The 22,039-nt window shown below is 39.1% G+C and overlaps 1 protein-coding gene across 1 annotated transcript in view; it reads left to right on the top strand.

The window, feature by feature from the left end:
- The window catches only part of LOC131850035 (dmX-like protein 2), a 48,626-nt gene extending 27,977 nt beyond the window's left edge, over positions 1-20,649 (top strand). The window contains exons 33-62 of the mRNA XM_059200186.1: positions 44-265; positions 737-912; positions 1,012-1,149; positions 1,225-1,340; positions 1,568-1,799; positions 2,219-2,459; positions 2,770-2,887; positions 3,400-3,608; positions 4,108-4,350; positions 5,003-5,235; positions 6,140-6,312; positions 6,857-6,957; positions 7,857-8,104; positions 8,943-9,134; positions 9,699-9,823; positions 10,117-10,259; positions 10,807-10,969; positions 11,246-11,348; positions 11,816-11,974; positions 12,340-12,393; positions 12,677-12,810; positions 13,408-13,516; positions 15,698-15,781; positions 16,303-16,363; positions 16,742-17,019; positions 17,217-17,286; positions 17,367-17,441; positions 18,054-18,265; positions 19,917-20,022; positions 20,118-20,649. Of these exons, the coding sequence (XP_059056169.1) occupies positions 44-265; positions 737-912; positions 1,012-1,149; positions 1,225-1,340; positions 1,568-1,799; positions 2,219-2,459; positions 2,770-2,887; positions 3,400-3,608; positions 4,108-4,350; positions 5,003-5,235; positions 6,140-6,312; positions 6,857-6,957; positions 7,857-8,104; positions 8,943-9,134; positions 9,699-9,823; positions 10,117-10,259; positions 10,807-10,969; positions 11,246-11,348; positions 11,816-11,974; positions 12,340-12,393; positions 12,677-12,810; positions 13,408-13,516; positions 15,698-15,781; positions 16,303-16,363; positions 16,742-17,019; positions 17,217-17,286; positions 17,367-17,441; positions 18,054-18,265; positions 19,917-20,022; positions 20,118-20,218 (4,619 nt within the window). The 3' untranslated portion in view covers positions 20,219-20,649. The remainder of the gene's footprint in view (positions 1-43; positions 266-736; positions 913-1,011; positions 1,150-1,224; positions 1,341-1,567; positions 1,800-2,218; positions 2,460-2,769; positions 2,888-3,399; positions 3,609-4,107; positions 4,351-5,002; positions 5,236-6,139; positions 6,313-6,856; positions 6,958-7,856; positions 8,105-8,942; positions 9,135-9,698; positions 9,824-10,116; positions 10,260-10,806; positions 10,970-11,245; positions 11,349-11,815; positions 11,975-12,339; positions 12,394-12,676; positions 12,811-13,407; positions 13,517-15,697; positions 15,782-16,302; positions 16,364-16,741; positions 17,020-17,216; positions 17,287-17,366; positions 17,442-18,053; positions 18,266-19,916; positions 20,023-20,117) is intronic.
- Positions 20,650-22,039: the final 1,390 nt, after the last annotated feature.

Here is a 22,039-nt window from a genome sequence, read left to right as displayed (position 1 = left end):
TAGAATATATACATGTTTTCATATTCCTTCATAAATGTTTTAGATTCTCTTGACGACTGCGGCCTGCGTTTCTTGCTAGCTATGAAACACTACGGGTACCTACTACGATGCTTGCCTATCGCGCAGCGCGCAACTTTACAACGTACGGGAGTAGGGACATGTAACCTTGTGTGGGCATTCCATTCAGAGACACACGAGCAACTGCTCGCCCTAGTACCGGGGTATGCTAAGGGACAACCCAAATGGAGCACTATGAGAGAACTGGGTAAGGAACATTCCCTGGTAATGTATTTTTATTGAGTATAAATTACATACGTCATTCTATTGTATCTACCTATACCAATAGGAAACAATATATTTTGAAGCATGTATGCTAGTCCCTGAGCAAGATGAAACAACTACAACATTTTCTATTTATTTGTTTTGAAATAAACCAATATAAGAAAGCTGATTATACATTGGACCTCGTAATAGGCAATCCTGTATAATGGTGTAGTGTCCTCAAAAGAAATGCCATATTAGTCTTATTAACTATTACAGATTAGTGAGTAGAGTAGATTTAACATATCATAAGAGTCTATCATAGAGCCATACGAGTATTGTATTTAAATATTTTAATTTGAGAAATAAAATATATATTATAATTTATAACATGGACATATATTTAAGATTCTAATTTATGATTATACTTTTAAATCCTATTTTTTTGTAACATTATTACTCTTTCAATGCAAAGGCGTTGGTTGGTGGGTCAGAGGCGATTTACTTCGAACCTGTATGGAACGTCTCGCTTGTGCGGCGTTCAAACAGAAACAAGATCCCCTCGATGCGGCCCTGTACTACCTGGCTATGAAGAAGAGGATGCTGTTATGGGGCCTGTTTAGGTCGCAGCGAGACGAAAGGATGACCGCGGTATGTTCTTAAATGTTCTTTTAAACTGTCATTTAGTATCTAGTATAAAATCTACATGTGAATGTACAAATCTGTATTAACAATTGAATAAAATTTCAGTTCTTTGCAAAAGACTTCACTGAAGATCGTTGGCGTAAAGCTGCTCTAACTAATGCTTACGTTCTTCTGGGTAAACAACGTTTCGAACATGCCGCCGCATTCTTCCTTTTAGGCGGCGCTTTGAAAGATGCTTTGGAGGTTCGTTAACTATTTGCTAGTGGATATGTATTAAATAATAATTTACAATTTTTAACATCATTTAATCGTTTTTAGGTATTGATTACAAGATTAGGAGATTTGCAACTAGCAATGGTTGTCGCACGACTATACGAATCCGACAGCATTTTACCGGCGAGCTTGAAGAAATTGCTTATGGATGAGATATTAGGGTAAGTCGCAATATTATTTTTATTAACAAATAATAGTAAATATGTATTCATTTTAATTAATAAAGAGGATAGTAAATATAAGGAAGGCATTAGGCAAAGACGCTACGGAAGAAAAATATTAATACAAAAATCTTGACGTTAATACACGGCTAAAATTATTTATTTATGTAGGACATACATGAATAAATAATATTTTATTTTTATTAAAAAAAAACACATATTTACAGTGGGGAGACAGAAGACGGGGAAATAATACTAGAGCGCGCACATCCAGACCCGTTCGTGCGTTCAATGGCCCTTTGGGAATTAAAACGATACGGTGAAGCTTTGGACACGCTACTGAACCCAGCCGGACGTTTGCACGCCGCGAGGGATAACGAACCTACGCCCAGCGTGTTCAACTTCTATGTGTATCTACGGACTCATCCGCGGCTGAAACGACACAACTTGCCCAGTCAGGTGAGCTTCATTATTTTTCCTCTCAATAATTAGAAATATTTATTAATTGTGGAACATTAAAATGTTAAAATTTTAGAAGATAAACCTATTCTAGTTACTCTGAAAATCCCTCCCACTCAACACTATTCACTGATGTGTGAACAAACTTTCTGAGATAGATCTACTTTGTTATAACTTGCTATTTCGCGGCCCCGTTTGCGGATGCTATTTTATTATATACGTTATTTTTTTATATTAGATCAAGTATTATTTCAGATTATCCATTGCAATAAATACAAGTCTTCGTTCAGTGTATTTTATACCATAAAATTATTCGTGTTAAAACCATTTTGAGTATGTCAATAATTATCTAAACGCAAAAGTTTATAAATAAGTTTTTGAGGTAACATATTTTTATATATTTTAAAATTTTCTGGTAGGGCGGAACATTAGCGCTATTGCAACAAGAGGCAGAAGAAGGAATAACTCGCTTGGAACGGCGTCTGTATTTCCAAACCGCGCACGGACACTTCAAGGCGGGCTGTCCGGCGCTCGCTCTGGAAGTGTTGTCGAAGTTGCCGGCCCGGATACGCGACGAGAAGCAACGCCAGCCGGTCTCTGTGCCGTCCGTCGACGAAACCGTCATACATACCGGCCAACTGGTCGAACAAACAGTCAAAAGTACGACTCATTCACGTCCGTTTGTACGTCAATGTGCTTTATTTGTTTTGTTGTTTATTTGCTTCATTTTTATTATTTATCTCTAACTGATAAAATATTGGGACACAATATTTTATTTAATAAAATAACTTCATTGCATTCACTCTCATGTTCAGATTTTATGCATGTCAGTATTTCATATCATTTATTAACCTTAATATAAATTGTTATTTATTATGAAACATTTCTTTTGAAATATGTTTGTAAATTAAAAATCAGTAACGTTCAATTTTGTGTCATAGGAATTGAGTTATATTTTTTTTAACTATAGAAGAAGAAGAATCTCAGGATTGGGGAGCACCTACCGAGGATGTAGACTGGGGAGCTCCCGTTAGTTCAACGAAAAATGATGAACTGGTTCTTACCTGGGACGATGACGACGATAAAGGGTGAGGATAAAATTATATTATTATGTATTTTATCAATAGTTTCTAAATACTATATTATTATTCGTATATTTTGTAACATTGCTTATTTATAAGATTTAAGTTACATTGAAATTATCAAAGAAATTATAACGGTCAATATTTATAATATCGTTCGTTTCGCTATAAGCATCGAGAAGACCGTTTTCGCTTTGTATTTTATTATTTGTAGATAAATTTTTATGTAGTGTAATACTAAAGACAAATAGTAAAGACTGTATCTCTCTCTAACAAAGGTCTCTTTTGCTTCGTTAGTCGTGTTAGACTCGTGACACGTCATAGGTTCTTGGTATACCTAGTAGGCACCAAACAACGAATTTGTACTTTTGCATTACATTTTACATGTCCAAACGACTCTGCTACATATATATTTACTCTTGTTGTGCATTGTATATTATGGCAATGTTTTTGTGGAGAAAATTATATTAATATTATTATAGTTTGTAAGTTTTAAAACAATTTATCTTATTAATCAGCTCTGGTGGTTCTGGTGCTTCAACCCCACCGTTAGAAATGAAGATGGACAAGAAAGAGGAACCGTTAGTTAATGGGGAAGTAGAGAAAGAAAAGGAATCAGAGGAAATAGTATCTGTTGATATAATGGCGCAACAGCTCAAATTTGTGGCTTGCTTGAAGATACTGATGGAGGAATTGAGCACTCTGGCCACTGGATTTGAAGTAGATGGTATGGAACTATTAATATTGTATAAGAGCAGCGTAGAAATTATTTTGTTATTTCTTTTTCTGAAGTATTAAACTTGTTAACTCAAAATAATAGATGTTTCAGAGTCATGACATGATATGTATTCAGAGAATCTGTAAGATTCTCTGAATACATATGAGTAAATCTGTCTAAGTACGTAATGAAAGTTTATCAGTAAGAGATGAAATAAAAGTTCTTGAATTATGACAATTATTAGCACTAATAACTCAAATTAATTCACATGTTTAATGCATTTGCGCGTAATAAATAACTTGTCCTCGATTTTGGCGAAAAACGAACTTTTACACGACATTTCGAAAACTTAGCTTTGAGGCTCTGCTTGTTCCGAAAAATAACAATCTTTCAGTACCGACCGACGAAAGAGCCGTCGCTCTTTCGTCGGTTCGAGCGTCCGGCCCGAAGGTAGCACTGGGGTCGGAATAGAGTAATATAGCGATGTACTTGCGCGATGGACCCGCAGGCGGGCACCTGCGGTACCAGCTGTACATCTGGCTGGAGCGCGAGGTGGAGGCGCTGCGGCGGCTGTGCGGGTACAGCGCGGGCGGCGGCGGCGGCGGCGGCGGCGGCGGCGAGCTGGTGTGCGCCGACGCGGAGCCCGCGCCGCTGCCCGAGCGGCCCACGCTGCACCAGCTGCTGCTGCGAGAGAAGGCCGACTTCGAGGCCAAGGTGCAGCGCGCCGTGCGCCGCAAGCGCTGGCTCAAAGGTACAGCTCCTCCGAGTACGTCCCAACTCCTGCACGGTTAGCCTTTTTTACTCAGGTATTCTTTATGTTTGGTCCTCCGCGTCTCCCGCTCCTGCTATGTCTACCGATTAGCCAGTTCGTTGTGTAAGTCTTTCAGTTGGTGAGTGAAATACGGCAGTGAAATTATATATATATATTATATATATATATGCGACAGTTGCTGCTTACCATCAGGTGAACAATCACATTATTTACCCTTCTAGTCACATAAAAAAAATATAAATATCCGATAAATTAAACATTGCTTTTAAATTCGATTTAAATGTACAAATAATAAAGAGAATATAAATAAATCAGTGACAGAAATGTGGCATTTGTGAGAACACCAAAAGATTGTTATAAAAGTCAGAAGAAAGTTCACTTTATAATACCACCATATTGTCTATGCCTGTTGTCTAAAACGTAGGCAGTTTCTGTGATAATTCCTAATATAAGACACATGTATTATACATATAAATCTTCCTCTTGAAACACTCTTTCTATTCGAAATCCGTTGCGTAGTTTTAAAGATTTAAGCATACATAGAGACAGACAGCAATAGCGATTTTATTTTATGCTATGTAATAATGATAAGCAAAAGTTATCTATTATTATAAACATCCTATTTTTTTAGCCAATGAAACACTTCTTCGTACATTGCTATCGTACTGCTCGCTACACGGTGCGGGCGGCGGCGGACTGGCCTCTGTCCGGATGGAGTTAATACTTCTGCTACAAGAACTGGGGCAAGACAAACAACACCAGCAGCTACTGTCGCCGTTACCATTCCCAACTACACTGCCACTCTTGGCTGCCGCTGTGGCGACTAACAATACAGTAGTCGCTGACCCAGTCAGACATCTGCAGGTCAGTATTAGACATTAGATGATTTATATAGCCATTTTAGCTGCTTAACAATATAGTTTGATAAACACAAATCGAGGTAATAACATTTAGAAATGTAAAACGTTAATAAAATTATTTAAATGATTGGGTTAATGATTACAGCCTGAAATATTCTAGTAAATAAATGTATTAGGAAAAAATGTGGTAACGTAAGTTTAAGCCAGTCATACCTTTTGAAGCTCAGAGGGTTTAGGGCTCTTAATATTCTTCAGTACTTACATATATGGGTCCAGAGCAAGTACTACGACAATCTCACGACTTCAACACTTAATTTAATAATTTGTTTCAACTATACTTTAGGGATGTACTCCCGTCGTGTCGTACCGTTAAGTGAGGTCTTTTTATCTGTTATAGTAGGGAAACGAAGGTTGCACAAAAGGCCATTGTGATCAAATATTTTTTTTGTAAGTTTCCTACTTGATGATACGATATATTGATGATTGTTGACAAATTTAGTTTTAACGAATTGAAGTTTATTGAACCAAGGTTAGACCAGACAAAATACTTGCATTTTGCTTTAGACAAAAATACCTACTGCACCAACACGGTTGTAAAAAGAATCATTACAAGTAATAAAAAAATACCCTAAATACTTTATATACAGAAATATGTTAAACACCCAGCTTTGCAGCCCCGAGATTGTACTGGTATCTTGGAAAGATATATTTGTGCTGGGATTGAAATTTCACTCCCGAGGTATTAAATTGATAGACCAAAAGTATACTATGTTATTAAGTTAATTTATAACTAACTCTCAGGCTACGGTAGCCTTTAGGTAACCATCAGATGGGTTGCGCACTTTTTTGCCATTATTGTGGTATAATAAAAACAGCTGGCAGACCTAACCACATAAATTAATTTCCAGTCGATGGCACACGACATGTTAGGGACGACGGGAGAACTTGGCATCCCTGGAGGGTCCGCAACTCGCATTCTTCACACGCTGAGGGAACTGTCCGTGGCACTCTCCGCCTGTATCTACCAAAGTCTGTGCGACTCAGATACGTTCAGTCTCAAGCATTCGCCGCATCACGACAGGTTACTCTTTTACTTGGCAAATTGATTATTATTTTTATTTTTGTTTAATAAAAGTAACACTAACTACTTACGTATCGTAGAAATAGGAATAATCTTTATTCAAATAAAATGAATATAAGCACTTTTGGATAGACATATTTTTTTATTCTACTACGCACTCGGAACACAGACTCATCACAAGAAACTTTCGTTATTTACACAAAATTCTTAAAAATATAATTCTAAACAATGTGAATTATTATACAATAGATATGAGCGTTAAGAATTTTTAGCCGTTGTTTCCAGAATATACCATAATAAATATGAGTTATCAGTATGGGAATAAATATATTCATTTGTTATGGGCACTTTGGTACTGTGGTTACTGTGGTATCACTTTTTAAGTTGTCTTTTACAAGAACAAGTGGCAAAGTTTTTATATGATCTTTTCTTTATTTTTTTTTTGTCTGCTCACGAGAACTTGTGTTTTGCAAGTGCTTATTTTACAAATCGACTATAAAAGATTATCAAATAATGTTAATAATAAGTCCTTTTTTATATCCAGTATTATAGCGGAAACTCCCGGTACAGCCAACTTACTTCCGCGACAGAGACGTCATTCAGTAGAGGAACTCGTAGTTACTACCATTCCAAGCAAATGGCCAGGTATGTACATGGCAACATTTGTTACCTGAAGGTTTTATATACCTTCAGTAGTTCAAACTTCAATATACATTTCGTAGTTCTCGCGTTATAGAGCAACAAACATGCATCCACATTCACAAACTTTCGCGTTTATAATATTACTAGCTTACCCGCAGAACTTCGTCTGCATAACACTTGAAATTTATTATTATTTTTCGCTCACTTTACGTAATATTTTTAAAAATTATATCCTATGTGTTATTCTGATGTATATGTTATATTACTGTAAAGTATCATTAAAATTCGTTTAGTGGTTTTTGTATGAAAGTAACAAACATTCAATCTTCAATCTAGACTCACAAACTTCGGCGCTTATAATATCAGTAAGATAAATGTTGGGAACTCCAAAGTATTAAAACCTCTTCAATAATTTATTTATAATTTTTAAATATAGTTCTCAAGATTCTGATTATCATTTGTTTCGATTGTTTGACAATATTTGTTACACCCCTGGTTATATCGAGATTATAATCTAATATGTACAACATTCTCGTGTCACAGGTTTCATGTATACTTCTTCGAAATTGCTTGACCTATTTTGGTGAAACTTTATATGTATATTCAGTAGGTCTGAGAATAGGAGTGAGAATAACTATTTTTATAAGTGTTAAGGGTGGCTTACCCCAAAAAAAAAAAAAATTTATTTTGTATTATTTTTATAATGTGGCCTTTAAAAATACAGCCCTAAATTTCACTCTTCTATCATGGACCCATATTTTTTAATACCGATTTTAATTTATATGACAAAACGACGGTCGCCCGGTCGGCTAGTAGAAATACACAGTATTACAACGATCACGACGATGACGTCCGCGCACCTCGGTGAGCTTCGCACGATAAATATGCACGGACTCGGACAGGCGTGTCGGCGCTGCGCGGGCTGGCGCTGCGCGCGGCGGAGGAGGAGGACTCGCCGCGGCTGGCCGTGCTGCTGGCGGAGGCGTTCGTGGCGGCGCACCTGGCGCTGCTGGGCTGGGCGCTGGCGGCGCGCGACGCGCACCTGCTGTACCGGCTGGCCGCGCACGAGCCTGACGCGCGCGCGCACGCCCGCCTCTTCGGAGGCGGAGTGCGGCGCCTGCTCACCACCGCGCCCGCTACGCCCCCGCAGGTACTAAGCCTGCTTAATAGTAGAATGCCTACCCGCACTGACACTACACCGTGGACGAAGCCACGGTGGGGCAGACGGGTGACATAGGGTATCTAACCGAACCTAAAAAAAAATGAATTGTCTACGAGACTTAATATCCATAAGAACGTTTATACTCGACTGCCGATTTCAACTTTTTTTAATAATTAATTATCATTGCAACTCCTCAATAGTAAAATGCCTACTACATAGGCGTAGGTAGCCACGGTGGAGTAGACATGTGATGTATCTAACCGAACCTAAAAAAGTGAATTATCTTAATAATGGTGTAAGTGCACCAAATTTCTTCACCGTGGCTGGTACCACGGTGAAGAAATTTGGTGCACTTACACCTGGCTTACACCGGGCTTTGACCTGTAAAGTACCTAACCAAATCTAAAAAAATAATTTACCTAAGTACCAGCCACGATGGAGAAATTTGGTACACACGCCTCATCCTGGCTTTGACCTGTAAGGTACCTAACAAAATCTAAAAAAAGTAATAGATGTATTACTTTTTTTAGTACTAATTACGAAACTTAATATCCATAAGAAAGTTTATACTCGACGCTCGATTTCAACTTTTTTTTTAATAATAATCAATTATTGCAAAATACTGGATATTATGTTAGAAAGATGGTAAAGCAATGAAGTAAGAATAGTTTGAATTTATGTCAAAATAATTATAAAAAAGTCTAAAACCTTTCCAGCCAATATTATCAACACATTCACTATAGAATAAAAACATAATTATAGAGTTATTGATAAAATTTATAAATCTTAAACGTGCCTGGAAAATAAAAGTTATTACTTTTCACAGCCGAAACTAATTGAACGTACGGAGGGCACATCGGTTTGGTCATCACTCCGTGATAAACGCAACCTTCTGAACATGCGTATATTAGGACTAGGCCCTGCAGCACCACACAAGAATATACAAGAAGGGCGGCCGACATTCCGGGAGCAGTTTGTCCCACCGCAGTGCAGTATACTTACATATCTGCTAACAAAGGTAAGTAATTATTATTACAATAGTAACACACCTTGATCACTATATATATTATTATTAATTATTTATATAAAAAACATCTACTAAAAAGAGCAACACACAAGTTTCTTGCTCATTCTTCTTGTGATGAATCTGCATTCCGAATGAGTGGTAGAATCAAAATATGACTATTCAAAAGTGCTTGTAATGAGTTTATTTGAATAAAGATTATTTCTATTTCTACTAACTATAGCAAGTATGTCGGATTGTCTGGACGTGAACATAGATATATGAATTGAGAAACAAGGATGTGTATTGTAATTTACTAGTATAGTTTATAACATTTTTACTGGATCTTATGGTTATATGAATAAATTGATGATATGGATGTATATCCGTAATAAATGAATAAAAAATAATGACGTTCGAGAAAATGTTTTGAGAAACGAAACTACTAATGGAAGGGTCTCAAGTGCTGACAGAAATTTTACAAGGGTAGGCACAATTTCTTTATTTTAGACAGATGATCGGTGTAATTTTACAAGTTACTCATGATATAGAGGCTCTTAATATGTGGTACGATTTCAGCCAACACCAGAACAAGATCCTGACAATAATGACTACGACTCGGCGGAATCTGGCGCGGAGGATGCAGACGAGAGTGACAGCGATATCGACGACGATGATATCTTTAATACTAACACCACTACTAAGTAAGTAATATCGATAAAAACAATCATAATCATGAAAAAAATGTTTGGACCGTGCGAGGAATCGAACCCGCGACCATTGGAAGTAAAGCGGTATACTGAGCCGCTAGACCACCGAGGCTGTCAAGTTATTAGTTTAGTTAGTTATCTAAACAGTGCCTAGTTTTGAGTCTATAGTTTATCGGGTTATATAATTTAACTGCTATATTTTAATTTCCGGATTATACAAAGCTTAACTAGTAAGTACTGATCTACCGTAAAGACCAGACATAGAGATAAATATTGTGTTTTAATAGGAGTGAGAAACGTCGCAAGTGCGCGAACTTGGAACACTCCGATCCAGATTCGTACTCGTGGTACGTGATGCGTGTGGCTGTGCTACGACTCGCGCAACAGAAACTGCAACATTTTCTGCAACTCTGCGGCATCGAAATGTCAGGTACCCTTTACGATGTTTACGTTTAAATTGACTTACTACAGTATTACTTTAAACTGACTTTAAACTCGAACTGAAACCGAGTCAAAATCAACCCAATATTTTCTTTTTTCTTTTTTCTTTATAACTTTAAAAAAAACTATTTTTTTTTTCCTTCTAAGAATTTTGTGTGCATACAAACTGCCAAATTGACAATTGAGATTGACAAAAGTTAATAAATAATTATTTGAGTAACAAAATCAATTAGTCATAGATATCAGGGCAAACCAGTCCTGACAAGCAGCACCCGTTCATAAGTATAACATGTTTATGTTGATATCACTCACCTGGAATAACGTACCTTTCAAACAGTGAGAAAAATCTCAGATAACTTTAGTGGTTTTAGGCTTTACTTACCTCATAACAAAATCCGCTCTCTATATTTTATATTATTAATATATTTTATCCGATTGTTTGTTATAGATTGACTTATCTATCTTTCCTTCGTATTTTATACACTATTCTATTACCCCAAATATAGTTGTAGATATATATAAATATTTGTTCTTAGAACTTGCAACAACAAGTCCTACTGTGCACGCGGCTTTGCGTCGAGTGGACCAATGGCAGCAACAGCTTACAGAAACACTAGAATCACGAGCCCCACCACCAGATTTCATTCCTGGTTGCTTCCCTGAGCAACAGACAACTGGGCCGCCTATAAATAAATACAGGTAAGTTGTATCTAATAATTATATGCGTATATATAATTATCTGGTGCATATTAAATGTAATTCGCACGGATCAGAACCTATGCGATTTCGACATATGATTATGGCTCCGTAGGAATTATATTTAATTAGCACCAGAGCAAAATTAATACATTAAAAAGTCTGTGATTAATTGAACTTGCGAGAAATCCATAAAAAAAATGCGTTAAAATACAAATATTGATATTCCAAATTAGTCTCTGCTTACATTAACTGCATTATTACACATTTTTTTTCCAGATGCCTACTAGAAAAACATAATACACCATTCAACTCGGCTTTGTATAGTGCTGCACCAGCGAGACGATTGTGGTCTTATCTCGTACGACAAGAACCCGTCCAAGTGAGTATAAAATATTGTTGTAAATAATAACTACTCCTCTTCCTTACCACTTGTTTTATTTATTAAATTTTTAAGACTGGATCATTTTAAACTGATCTCCTAATTTTACTTATAGGATAAATTGTAAGTAATACATCCTACTTGATGTACCTACCACAGGCATTGCTTAATTGTTACAAACTTAAAGTGAGCTTATATTATTAGTAATAAAGAGGACCGGATCGGATGTTTTTCGATGCCTTAAAGTGAAGTAACTCCATGGTACTCGAGTTTAGAAACATGAATTTTAATCGCTAAATATTACCGGGAATATCTTAACGTCGTGTCGTATCAACATTTAAAAAACATGAGATCATGGAATGTGGCAAGTTATCCACCGAAAAGAACGTGGCTCTTAAATTATGAATTAATTATTGAACCGGGAATCTGTGGATGGGTGTGTGAAACTGTGGTAAATGTGTGCCCAGGAGCTGTTCATCCGCGCGGTGTTCTCCCGGCGGCGCGGCGTGGCGGCGGCCTGCGACGCCGCCCCGGGGCTCCCGCCGCGGACCCACGACGGCCTGCAGAGCCCCGTGCGCATCATACACAAGGAGCAGGACTCCATCGCCGCCTTCTGTCTCAATAGGGTAACACTAACGTTTATTATACGAATACCAGCCCTATACTACACATATTTTGACACAATTTACAAAATTAAAAGCTTTCACAAATAGCAACATTATAATAGTTTTAAATTTGACATCGCTGCATATAAAAGTAACACAAATCGAGATCACAAAGTGTGTTTCTCAGCCTACCCTATTGCCAAGCGATGTTGTGTTTCGGTAGTTTGGTACAGATTAGCAGTGGCAACACTGAATCGTTATCGCTGTTCTCATGTAATATCGTGATTTCCGTGTTCATCTATATAAAATAACCATTTCTTGACGTTTTATTCAAAGAAATCCTTAAATATATAACGTGATACCCCTATGTTCCCCTTACGATGCAGGTGGGCGGCGGTCTGCTGGCGGTCGCGACCGCCCGTGAAGTGCAGGAGATGGACGTGTCGCTGCTGCTGCGCGGCGACGTCAGCTGGGCCGAGGACGAGTGCGACGTCGACCTCATGGGGCTCGCCACCGACCCCGCCACGCTACCCGACACTGGCTTCCTGCTCACAGCACCAGGACCGGTACGACCTCACAGATGGACGTGTCGCTGCGCTGCGCGGCGACGTCAGCTGGGCCGACCGACGTCGACCTCATGGGGCTCGCCACCGACCCCGCCACGCTACCCGACACTGGCTTCCTGCTCATACAGCACCAGGACCGGTACGAACCTACTTACAGATGGACGTGTCGCTGCTGCTGCGCGGCGACGTCAGCTGGGCCGAGGACGAGTGCGACGTCGACCTCATGGGGCTCGCCACCGACCCCGCCACGCTACCCGACACTGGCTTCCTGCTCATACAGCACCAGGACCGGTACGAACCTACTTACAGATGGACGTGTCGCTGCTGCTGCGCGGCGACGTCAGCTGGGCCGAGGACGAGTGCGACGTCGACCTCATGGGGCTCGCCACCGACCCCGCCACGCTACCCGACACTGGCTTCCTGCTCATACAGCACCAGGACCGGTACGAACCTACTTACAGATGGACGTGTCGCTGCTGCTAACAAGATCATAATTGTTCATAATTATACACTTTTACTTACCCTTCATACACGCGTCCCTAGACAGCTGTAAGTGCCTATGAAGTCCCTATGTGTTGCAGATTTGATAAAATGTGATTCCATATTTGAACCAATTTTATTAATGTATGCATTGTGTGAAAGATAATATGTGTAAAAGGAGAATAAGTTCAGATGTGACGGCTGATAGGAATCGGTGGAAAAAGAAAACATACTGCGCCGACCCCACATAATGGGATGAAGGCAAGGCAATGATGATAATATTATCTTAATAAAATTGGTGATGGTAAATGGTATTACAAGGAGGAACATAAATTATAATAATGTCAAAAAAGTAAACGTAGTTGCAAATAACAGTAGATATTAATATTTATACATATTACACTTTAGACCAAACAACGGTTCGATACCGGGGACCGGGAACACTTCGCCACTAAGTACCAACGCACCACAGATTCCCGTTGGTATGGCCAGTCAGACCGGACGCGGTGCCAGCGTTGTAAGTATATTACTAGCAGGTATTTAATGTATATATAATTTTAAATTGTCCCTAGCGGCCGCGAAATGCAAATATGAAACACTAAAACAAATCAAATTACCTTCTTGTCAAAGGTGAATTTATGTTAATAATTAGCCCTGACATGGAATTGAATTGTTGTATAGTAGTTTTGGTGAGTATTACAAAAAAAACCATGGAGGAAGAAATTAAAAAAGAATCTAAAATAGAAACTTATTACGATTTATGTATGTAAATTATATATATTCTTTTTCTTTATTGAAACTCAACAATAATATTTGACGAAGTAGGGCAGGTGTACAATTTATGTAGACACATCGAATAATGCATACTGTCATTTCGTATACCATTGTGTTACCACTCATTGGTAATACTAGTCTTGTGTTAACTATAAAATTAATATATCCTATTAAATCTTATTAACATCATTTTGACTCTTTGTTTTAAGTTATGTTTTAATGTAAAAATTATGTAACCAATCGGACTTGTAAGTCTTGTAACACATACATACTTAAAATAGTTTTACTGTAGGCTTAATTTTTTTTTAATTCGTAATAATACGGATTTTGTCACCACTCTTGAACCCTTAAGTCTTAGAAATTTAAGTTCTTTAATCTTAAATATTAATACGTGATAAAAACAATGCAGTTACAGCACTAGGCACTTAGACTGTGAACTAATCAGGCCCCCGACTTGTGCCGTACATAAAATTATGTTGAAAGTCAGCTCTATCTATAACTAAAGAGGCAGTAGCATTTGTGATGAAATCGGTTATTTGCGGAATATCACATCACTCGCACCGACTGGTATAGACAGGTTATTGTAAATATTTTATCCACGGTTATCTCATTATATATATGTTATTCTTGTTTTATTGAAGTAATTCTTATACTATAACTAGGATGTTATTTATAAATATGTATGCATTATTTAGTTTTGTTGGAAGTTGTTGAAATGTAACTAACCTTATTGTAATGTATTTTATATTCTAATATTATACATATTATAACAGTTATGACTAGCTCATATTTATCAGAATTTATTTTATTATCTACTGATAACTTTTTATTATTATACTAAGTACCTATTTTCTTTCTTACGTATTTACCAGACATTTTATATTTATGTATCTTAAATTATATTATGTATTATGTATGTATTTGGTATTTATTATATTATGTAATAGGGATATCAGTAAATAATAATACCGGCATAAGGTGTTGCTAACTAACAGTATTACAAAGATGTATAATTATGTATATTAACTAAGGGAACTAACTGATTACTTTGGACCCTAACATCCACAGCTGGAGCGGCGGACAAGCTCCTTACCAACCGGTCACGAAGCGTATATTGTCACAGTATGTGGACGATATTAACTAATGCACATACTATTTGTTACTGAATGAATAAATGTCATTATGTACATTAAACTTGATCCACACAATGTGTACTAATTGTCATTAAGTATTGGGAGTGACACTACTCAATAATGTAGTTCAATTATGTTAAATCTGTACCCATTGGATCCTCCATCCTACTACCTTTCCATGTTGCCATACATACAGCATAATTGTGGAAATATATGACAGATGTGATGTTATTTAAAATTCAATCACAAAGACACTATAAGACTTCAAAGATTATAATAATGATAATTATGTCGGTTATTATTTCTCTTTTATTATTTATTGGACTCAAAAAACTTCCACTGGATAATATTAAACTTGTTTGTAATATACTTTATAATGTAATATTAGTTATCGTAATATTATGTATTACATTTCAATCAAAATATCGAAATCGTGCACTTTGTTATTTCAATACATAGTTTAATAGAGCTCACAGTTAGTATTTATATAACATTTATTCGTTTAGTAACAGCCGGGCAACTAATGGTGTGGGTATTGTGTATTTGTCTCGTGTTTGCGTTTGTGGCCTCTCGCAGAGCTTCGCTCGAGCTTTTCTATACTTCCTAATAAAATCATACTTGTCAATGATAGGCAATTGCTAAGAAATAGTACCCTAAGTATAATGGTATTTGTTCTACGTGGTCGTATATAAAATCATTACAAAATAGGCCCACATTAATATCCTTAAATCATGTTTGGTACTGAATGTATGTATGAATGTGTGCGTGACATAACAGAGTGTTGGCCACAGGTGAAGGGCCTGCAGTTCCCGGGTTGCCACGACCCGAAATACTGTCGCCTGGTGCTGCACCGCTCGAAGCTTCTCATGAAACCGGTCAGTGACAACCCTAGCCAAACACCTCCGAGCCAGTGATTTGCACAATTATTTATGCTCGATGTGGATTTTTTATTTGAATTCTTGTAGTCTTCTATTTGTTTTCTTTTTCTTTTCTGATATAGACACAGTCCATTATAATTTCACCAGGCGTCTAAATTGTGTACCAATTTTGGTTTATCTCTTCATCAATTCTTTATTGATTTTTTTTTATTACCACAATTATATTCATCGTAGTTATGAAACACTTTAGTTGTTGACAGCATTTTTGAATCTTATTATTTGTTTGAATTTAAGTCCAGTTATTCAAACTATATTACTGTGCTGTTGTGGTATAGTTGCTATAATGTAGTGTCTTGCCTGTTGAGTTTATTATGTGGAGCATGTTATGTTTATTGTCTATTTTATAGGTGTTTTTATGTTATATTATTTTTATAGTTTTAACATGTATTGTGTTTTGACATTGTGTGTTTAAACCTACTATAAAAATTGGATAAAATTAATGCTTGTTTTTTTCATAGGTGCTGAAACACAAAATAGACAATATCAAACGAATGGCAGCACATCCCACACAACCATTGTGTAAGCTATTTATATTTAAAGTTCATTAATTTCTTGCATATTGTACGAGTACTATTTGTATAAATAATGTAATACGCAATTATATGGGTGTAAATAAATTATATGTCACAAATTCGACGCCTTTACTAAAGTTCATGTCAGGTCATTCGATGATGTCTAAATTCTGCTAATTTAATACAAATTACACAGTTCATTATGTACTTGCTATAAAGCCTACATATTAGTTCTGTTTAATTATTTTTAAATAATGGTGTTCATGGACTAAAGAAATGTATTTATTTACGACTCACATTTAGTTCGATCAACCGTTTCTGAGAAATATGAATGATCACTTAAACCTGTACGCTAGGAGTATATCGAAATGTGTTCGTCCGTCAGACCTGACGGGCGGCGCGGACGGGTCGGTGCAGCTGTGGGAGTGGGGGCACACGTCGTGCGTGTGGTCGCCGCGCGCGCCCGGGGCCTTCGCCAAGGTGACTCGCGTGCGGTTCTCGGACTACGGGAACAAGTTCGCGGCCTCGGACGCGGACGGCAACCTCGCCATGTGGCAGCTGCAGCCCTCCGCGCAGCCCGACCGCCCCCACCAGCCGCAGCACGCGCAGCACGCGCAGCACGCGCAGCCCCACCAGGCGCAGGCCTCCGCTAGACCATTCTTTGTTAGTATACCGCTCTATCTATGTATATTTACACCGGTGCGCTTTCATTTTCATCTCGCGTTTTTCTCTGGCGAATGCCTTAGAAACCATAGCGCGTTAGTATACGCTTGTAAGAAATGTAACATATAGTCGTATTACTTATTATATTTAATTTATGAATATAATGGTGGATTAACTTCTTTGTTTTTTATTTTCAGACCCACCAATGTCATAGTAAAGGAATAAGTGATTTTGTATTCCTAGGCTCTTGCAGTTTGGTAGCAACAGGTAAATATAATTAAATAAGAATAATTCATGTATTTTATACGGAGAAATGTTATAATAATTAAGCATTGTTTTACTTACAGCTGGACACAGTTCGGAGAGTAAAAACGTTGCGATATGGGATACATTAATGCCAACCAAAAAGGCGTTGGTAGTTTGTGAGTATAAATCACTTTCAAATGTTTATTATGTCTTAATTATGTACAAACATTTGTCTCCTAGAATTTAGCTTAATTATTTTATAGGATATGTATTATATTTACAAAGAATATATATGTAAAGTCAAGTGGAATGTATGGATGGTGAATGGTGCTATCCCACGCACTAAATAAAACAAGACGGCACATCCAATTTCTTGGTCTTTTTCACTATTAACTTTCACTAGTATCCAGTGATAAAATATAGTTTTCAAAATGTGTGGTCGGGGTTTTGTTTAATAGATGCTGATGAAATTGTAGCAGTAAAAGATAGTAGGTTGAGCACGATTTAATTTAGGTCAGTTAGTTTATCGTTATGAGAAATAACAACAACCTTGATGGATTGACGTCAGATTAGGTTAATCATGTGGTCGATTCCAGATGAATACCTGGAATGACCACGACGATTTGCGGGATTGCGTGGCATACAACGTTAACGTACGTTATGATACGGTCGAGACTAGAGACCTGGATTATTATATAGTAACCTATCCCTCTCGTGGTCGGGCTACTGTGCATATTTAGCGGCATGTATTGGGGTATGGGAATGTATGTAACGCGGTGCGTCCGCAGCGTGGACGTGCCACGAGGGCGGCGCGGCGTGCGTGGCGTGGGCGGGCGGCGCGCTCGTGTCGTGCGGCCGCCGCGGCGACGTGCTCGTGTGGGACGTGCGCGCGCGCGCGCCCCGCCACAAGCTGCACGCGCACCACGCGCAGATCAAGTGCCTCGCGCTCTCGCCGCGCGAGGACATCTACGCGGTGGGCGCCGCCGACGGCGACATCAAGGTACGCCCCCAGACACGAGCTGCACGCGCACCACGCGCAGATCAAGTGCCTCGCGCTCTCGCCGCGCGAGGACATCTACGCGGTGGGCGCCGCCGACGGCGACATCAAGGTACGCCCCCAGACACGAGCTGCACGCGCACCACGCGCAGATCAAGTGCCTCGCGCTCTCGCCGCGCGAGGACATCTACGCGGTGGGCGCCGCCGACGGCGACATCAAGGTACGCCCCCAGACACGAGCTGCACGCGCACCACGCGCAGATCAAGTGCCACGCGCTCTCGCCGCGCGAGGACATCTACGCGGTGGGCGCCGCCGACGGCGACATCAAGGTACGCCCCCAGACACGAGCTGCACGCGCACCACGCGCAGATCAAGTGCCGCGCGCTCTCGCCGCGCGAGGACATCTACGCGGTGGGCGCCGCCGACGGCGACATCAAGGTACGCCCCCAGACACGAGCTGCACGCGCACCACGCGCAGATCAAGTGCCTCGCGCTCTCGCCGCGCGAGGACATCTACGCGGTGGGCGCCGCCGACGGCGACATCAAGGTACGCCCCCAGACACGAGCTGCACGCGCACCACGCGCAGATCTAGTGCCTCGCGCTCTCGCCGCGCGAGGACATCTACGCGGTGGGCGCCGCCGACGGCGACATCAAGGTACGCCCCCAGACACGAGCTGCACGCGCACCACGCGCAGATCAAGTGCCTCGCGCTCTCGCCGCGCGAGGACATCTACGCGGTGGGCGCCGCCGATGGCGACATCAAGGTACGCCCCCAGACACGAGCTGCACGCGCACCACGCGCAGATCAAGTGCCTCGCGCTCTCGCCGCGCGAGGACATCTACGCGGTGGGCGCCGCCGACGGCGACATCAAGGTACGCCCCCAGACACGAGCTGCACGCGCACCACGCGCAGATCAAGTGCCTCGCGCTCTCGCCGCGCGAGGACATCTACGCGGTGGGCGCCGCCGATGGCGACATCAAGGTACGCCCCCAGACACGAGCTGCACGCGCACCACGCGCAGATCAAGTGCCTCGCGCTCTCGCCGCGCGAGGACATCTACGCGGTGGGCGCCGCCGATGGCGACATCAAGGTACGCCCCCAGACACGAGCTGCACGCGCACCACGCGCAGATCAAGTGCCTCGCGCTCTCGCCGCGCGAGGACATCTACGCGGTGGGCGCCGCCGACGGCGACATCAAGGTACGCCCCCAGACACGAGCTGCACGCGCACCATGTGCACGTGGTCCATGGGTGGCCGGAAGCACTCGATACTTGACATCGTGGTTAAGTAACTTAGTGGCCACATTTTGTTGGGTATATTTGAATTCAACTTGTTAGAGGTTGTCATCTCTCGGATACTGCTTTTTTTTTGCTTTTGACAGGAGAACCAGTAGATACATACAATAGACAACAAAAACGTACTATATTTTTTTAGTGTCCAGATTAGAGCACAAATTTCGGTCTAAGTCCGAGTAGTGAAGCTTTAGGGCATGGCCCTCTCTTTTAGGAAGGGGTGATATGCACAAACGCATGAAATAATTTATTATTCACTGACTGAAGTGACGTGCATACCATTAGATTAACTGTTGACTATTTGAAACGATAACAATGTTTACATATTTACCTATTCTAATAGTAATAATATTATTTAGGTGTTCTCATTGGCCACCCATCAATTACTCTACACGTTCGCCGGGGAGCATGCACGTAGTTCGTTCTTCAAGAACATCGGTCAAGGCGTCACGCAAATACATATTGGTATGTCTATTTATATTTATTAAATATTGTAAACATTAAAAATTACTATTAATAATTAATATTTGTATATATAAAAAAATATATTTGTTATATAGATAATGCCGGACGACTGTTTTCGTGTGGCGCCGACGGTACTATGAAAGTTCGCAAGCTACCGGAAAGAGACACACCGTCGCTCCACCACCACCAGTATTGACTTCATATTAATCAATTAAATTGAACCCGGTACGATCCAATACTAGCAGTTACTCATTTCAACTTGTTTCAAAATTATTAATCGTAACCTGGTCATTTGTATGTAGATGAGTAAGTGACGGATGAGAGTTGAGTTCGACGGTGGAAAGCCACCAAACAGATGTACCCTTGTGATGTATTCGATCGTTGTTGCTATTCAAATTTAGTATAATAATTATACGCCGTTAGACTAGTCACTGTATAGGCGATGTTGTATCTTATATTATATTTAAAATGTTATTGAATCTTTAGTTATTTTTCTAGCGTGAAATATATGCTATTTTTATCATAAACTTGTAGAAAAATGTAAACAATAATTTATTTATTTGCACTCGCTGTTAGTAGACGTATTCGGTCCCACGGCGGTGGCCGGCCTAAATTAACGTTATGTATGTATATGTATATGTATACAAAATATATTATCGTAGAATGATATTTTATTGTAACAATTTATGACGTGAAATGTATTTTTAGTACTGATAAAGTGCAATAATTCTAACATGTTTGCTAACTTATGAATCCGACTGCTGATGTCGTCGAGCCTTTACCTAGGTAACAATTAATAGTCTTTTAAAATATGTATTGTATTTAGCTTATGATATACTGTATCTTGTTAACGCATAATAAATAATAATTTAATCAAACACTATGTATCAGTCGTATTAAGGTGTGTAAATTGTTGGCTTGTGTACGCGTATTGCTTATAAATAACTAGAATGTTACTATAATAATCACGACGCGTCATTTTATGCGATTAGTTATATCTGCACTAGTACATGCACTTTCATGTACATCTTACGTTTTCCTCTGACGCATGCATGTGAAACTAGAGCGCATGCAATAACTTACGCACAATGTTGTGCACGTGCAACATTTAACTTCATTTTATCAAACATTAACTGTATTATACGTTTGTGTGTATTTTTTATAGGGAAATAATTATTGATGTTAAATTTCTATAATCTTTCTATACTACTCAGTATTCCGTTTCTTGAAATAATAATTCATCCAGAAACTTCTTATATTAAGGTTTTTACTTGCATTTATATAACATTCAGCAGCAAGAGTTCCGTAACAGATGTGGACGGTAAGCTGCATGTGTCTTATGGTACAGCGCTAGACGCAAGAAGCGAAAATTAAACATGAAAACGCAATTAAAAACGCACTAGTGTAGGTATAGCTATTCACGCAATAACATTTCGTCTATATTATATTTCAATGTTACATATTTATAATATACTAAATATCGCACACCTTGTTCTATTAGCCTTAAGTAATTTCGCTGTATGTGATGGTGTTTATGAGATTAATGTTTCAATTTGAAAGATGAGAGCAAAACTTTTACTATATTCATTTATTCTTTGCACCAGTATTATTCGTAAAATGAACGATGGCTGCGATGATAATTTTAAAAAATAATCACGTTTTGTTATGTGCGAAACAGAGATAATAACGAATGTTTTGTGATATACAGAATGTTCAGGCATTGTCTGACATTTTATTCCAATTACTAAATTATATTTATTTGATAAATAATTGTTCGTAACTGTGCTTGATGTATGTTCTGGCCAAATGTATGATTCTATCATGATTCATTAGATTATATGTATTATCTGGTCTATAAAATATATTTTAAAAACGAGATTACATGAAGATAGTCAATACTTTCTATGTGTTGTGGCTTTGATATCAACTTCCTGTTATTCAATTATATGTACACTAATAATACGACACAATCTCATATATGCAAACATTGCAAGTGTGTATATATACAATAGTAACT

Source organism: Achroia grisella, unplaced genomic scaffold (assembly GCF_030625045.1).
Source record: "Achroia grisella isolate CSIRO2021 unplaced genomic scaffold, CSIRO_AGI_Agris_v1 utg676, whole genome shotgun sequence".
Taxonomy (NCBI): Eukaryota; Metazoa; Arthropoda; class Insecta; order Lepidoptera; family Pyralidae; genus Achroia; species Achroia grisella.
This window is presented reverse-complemented; position numbering and strand designations above follow the sequence as displayed.